Source organism: Notamacropus eugenii, chromosome 7, assembly GCF_028372415.1.
Source record: "Notamacropus eugenii isolate mMacEug1 chromosome 7, mMacEug1.pri_v2, whole genome shotgun sequence".
Taxonomy (NCBI): domain Eukaryota; kingdom Metazoa; phylum Chordata; class Mammalia; order Diprotodontia; family Macropodidae; genus Notamacropus; species Notamacropus eugenii.
Window position 1 is genome coordinate 15214254 of NC_092878.1, and position 1542 is coordinate 15215795.

The following is a 1542-nucleotide window of genomic DNA, read 5'->3' on the forward strand; positions in this document are numbered from 1 at the left end:
TCTCTCCCAACTTCATGGCAATCTTTGTTTTCTCAGCTCCGCTTATATTAATTTACCTTGGTGCAGGTTATTGAAGGTAGGTACTATAACCATCCTCTCTTTTTTGTTTCTGTCTTTATTGTCTAGTAGAGTGCCTTCATATTTGTAGAAAAAAATATTCTTTATTAAATTTCTATATAATTGAAATATAATCATTAGAAATTGATTCTTTCTTTCATACCCTTAATATTAACTTGACTTTCTGATTCATCTGCTTTTAGATAACTACCATATCCTGAAGCAATGTATCAGAGAAATTCATCAGGAGTGACTGAATTCGTGCTGGTTGGACTCTCCACTTCTTGGGAGCTCCAGATTCTTTTCTTTGTGCTCTTCTTTGTGCTTTATATAGCCATTGTGTTGGGAAACCTTCTAATTGTGCTCACAGTGATCTTGGAACCTCTCCTACACACACCCATGTACATGATGCTGAGTAACCTTTCAGTCCTTGATATATGCTTGGCTACCTTTGCAACCCCTAAGATGATCATTGACTTTCTTGCCGAGTTAAAGACCATCTCCTTTGAGGGTTGCATGGCCCAGATATTCTTGCTTCATGTATTTGCTGGGAGTGAGATGGTGCTCCTTGTAGCTATGGCATATGATAGATATGTGGCCATATGCAAACCCCTACATTATGCAACCATTATGAGTTTGAACAAATGCATAGGGCTTCTGGTGACTTCTTGGGTAATTGGGATCCTTCACTCTCTGAGTCAACTTGCCTTCACTGTTGACTTGCCATTCTGTGGTCCCAATATAGTAGACAGTTATTATTGTGATCTTACTTTGGTCATCAAACTTGCTTGTACTGATACTTATGTTCCAGAGATATTATTGCTCTTGGACAGTGGTCTAATGGGGGTCACCTCTTTCCTCCTTGTGCTTATTTCCTATACTGTCATCCTGGTCACTGTACAACATCATTCATCAGCTGGTATGGCTAAGGCACGTGCTACATTGACTGCACATATCACTGTAGCGACCCTTTTCTTCGGACCTTGCATATTTATTTATGTCTGGCCTTTCAGCAACTTCCCAGTGGACAAGGTCTTCTCTGTGTTCTCTACTATTTGTGCTCCAATGTTGAATCCAATAATCTACACTCTAAGAAATAAAGAGGTAAAGACAGCCATGCAGAAAGTGAAGACCCAGCATGTAAGTGTCAGGCAGATTTTTCAGCTGGCCCCAGTTTTGACTAAGATGATGTGTTGAACAGACCTCCATGTCTATTTCAACCACTCTCTTCTTTTTTCTTTCCCATGATAATTTTTTTTTCTTTAACCTTTATTTAGATTTATATATAAAACTGAGGACAACCTAGAAGTGAAAGTGAAATTAGAGTAAAAGCTTTATGAAAATCCCAAATCTGACTCTTTGTCGTTGTTCAGTTGTATCTGACTCTTCATGACTCTATTTGGGGTTTTCTTGGAAAACGTGTTGGAGTGGTTTGCCAATTCCTTGTCTAGTTCATTTTATGGGTAAAGAAACAGAGGTAAACAG

The 1542-nt window shown here is 38.7% G+C and overlaps 1 protein-coding gene across 1 annotated transcript; it reads left to right on the forward strand.

Moving 5' to 3' along the window:
- The first annotated feature begins 282 nt into the window (after positions 1–282).
- LOC140514613 (olfactory receptor 4K15-like) lies at positions 283–1254 on the forward strand. The gene has a single exon (XM_072625117.1). It carries the CDS (start codon positions 283–285, stop codon positions 1252–1254), a length of 972 nt encoding a protein of 323 aa, XP_072481218.1.
- The last annotated feature ends 288 nt before the right edge of the window (positions 1255–1542 follow it).

Excerpts from the sequence above, each read along its gene's own strand:
- LOC140514613 (XM_072625117.1), top strand. The coding sequence starts at position 283 with ATGTATCAGAGAAATTCATCAGGAGTGACTGAATTCGTGCTGGTTGGA.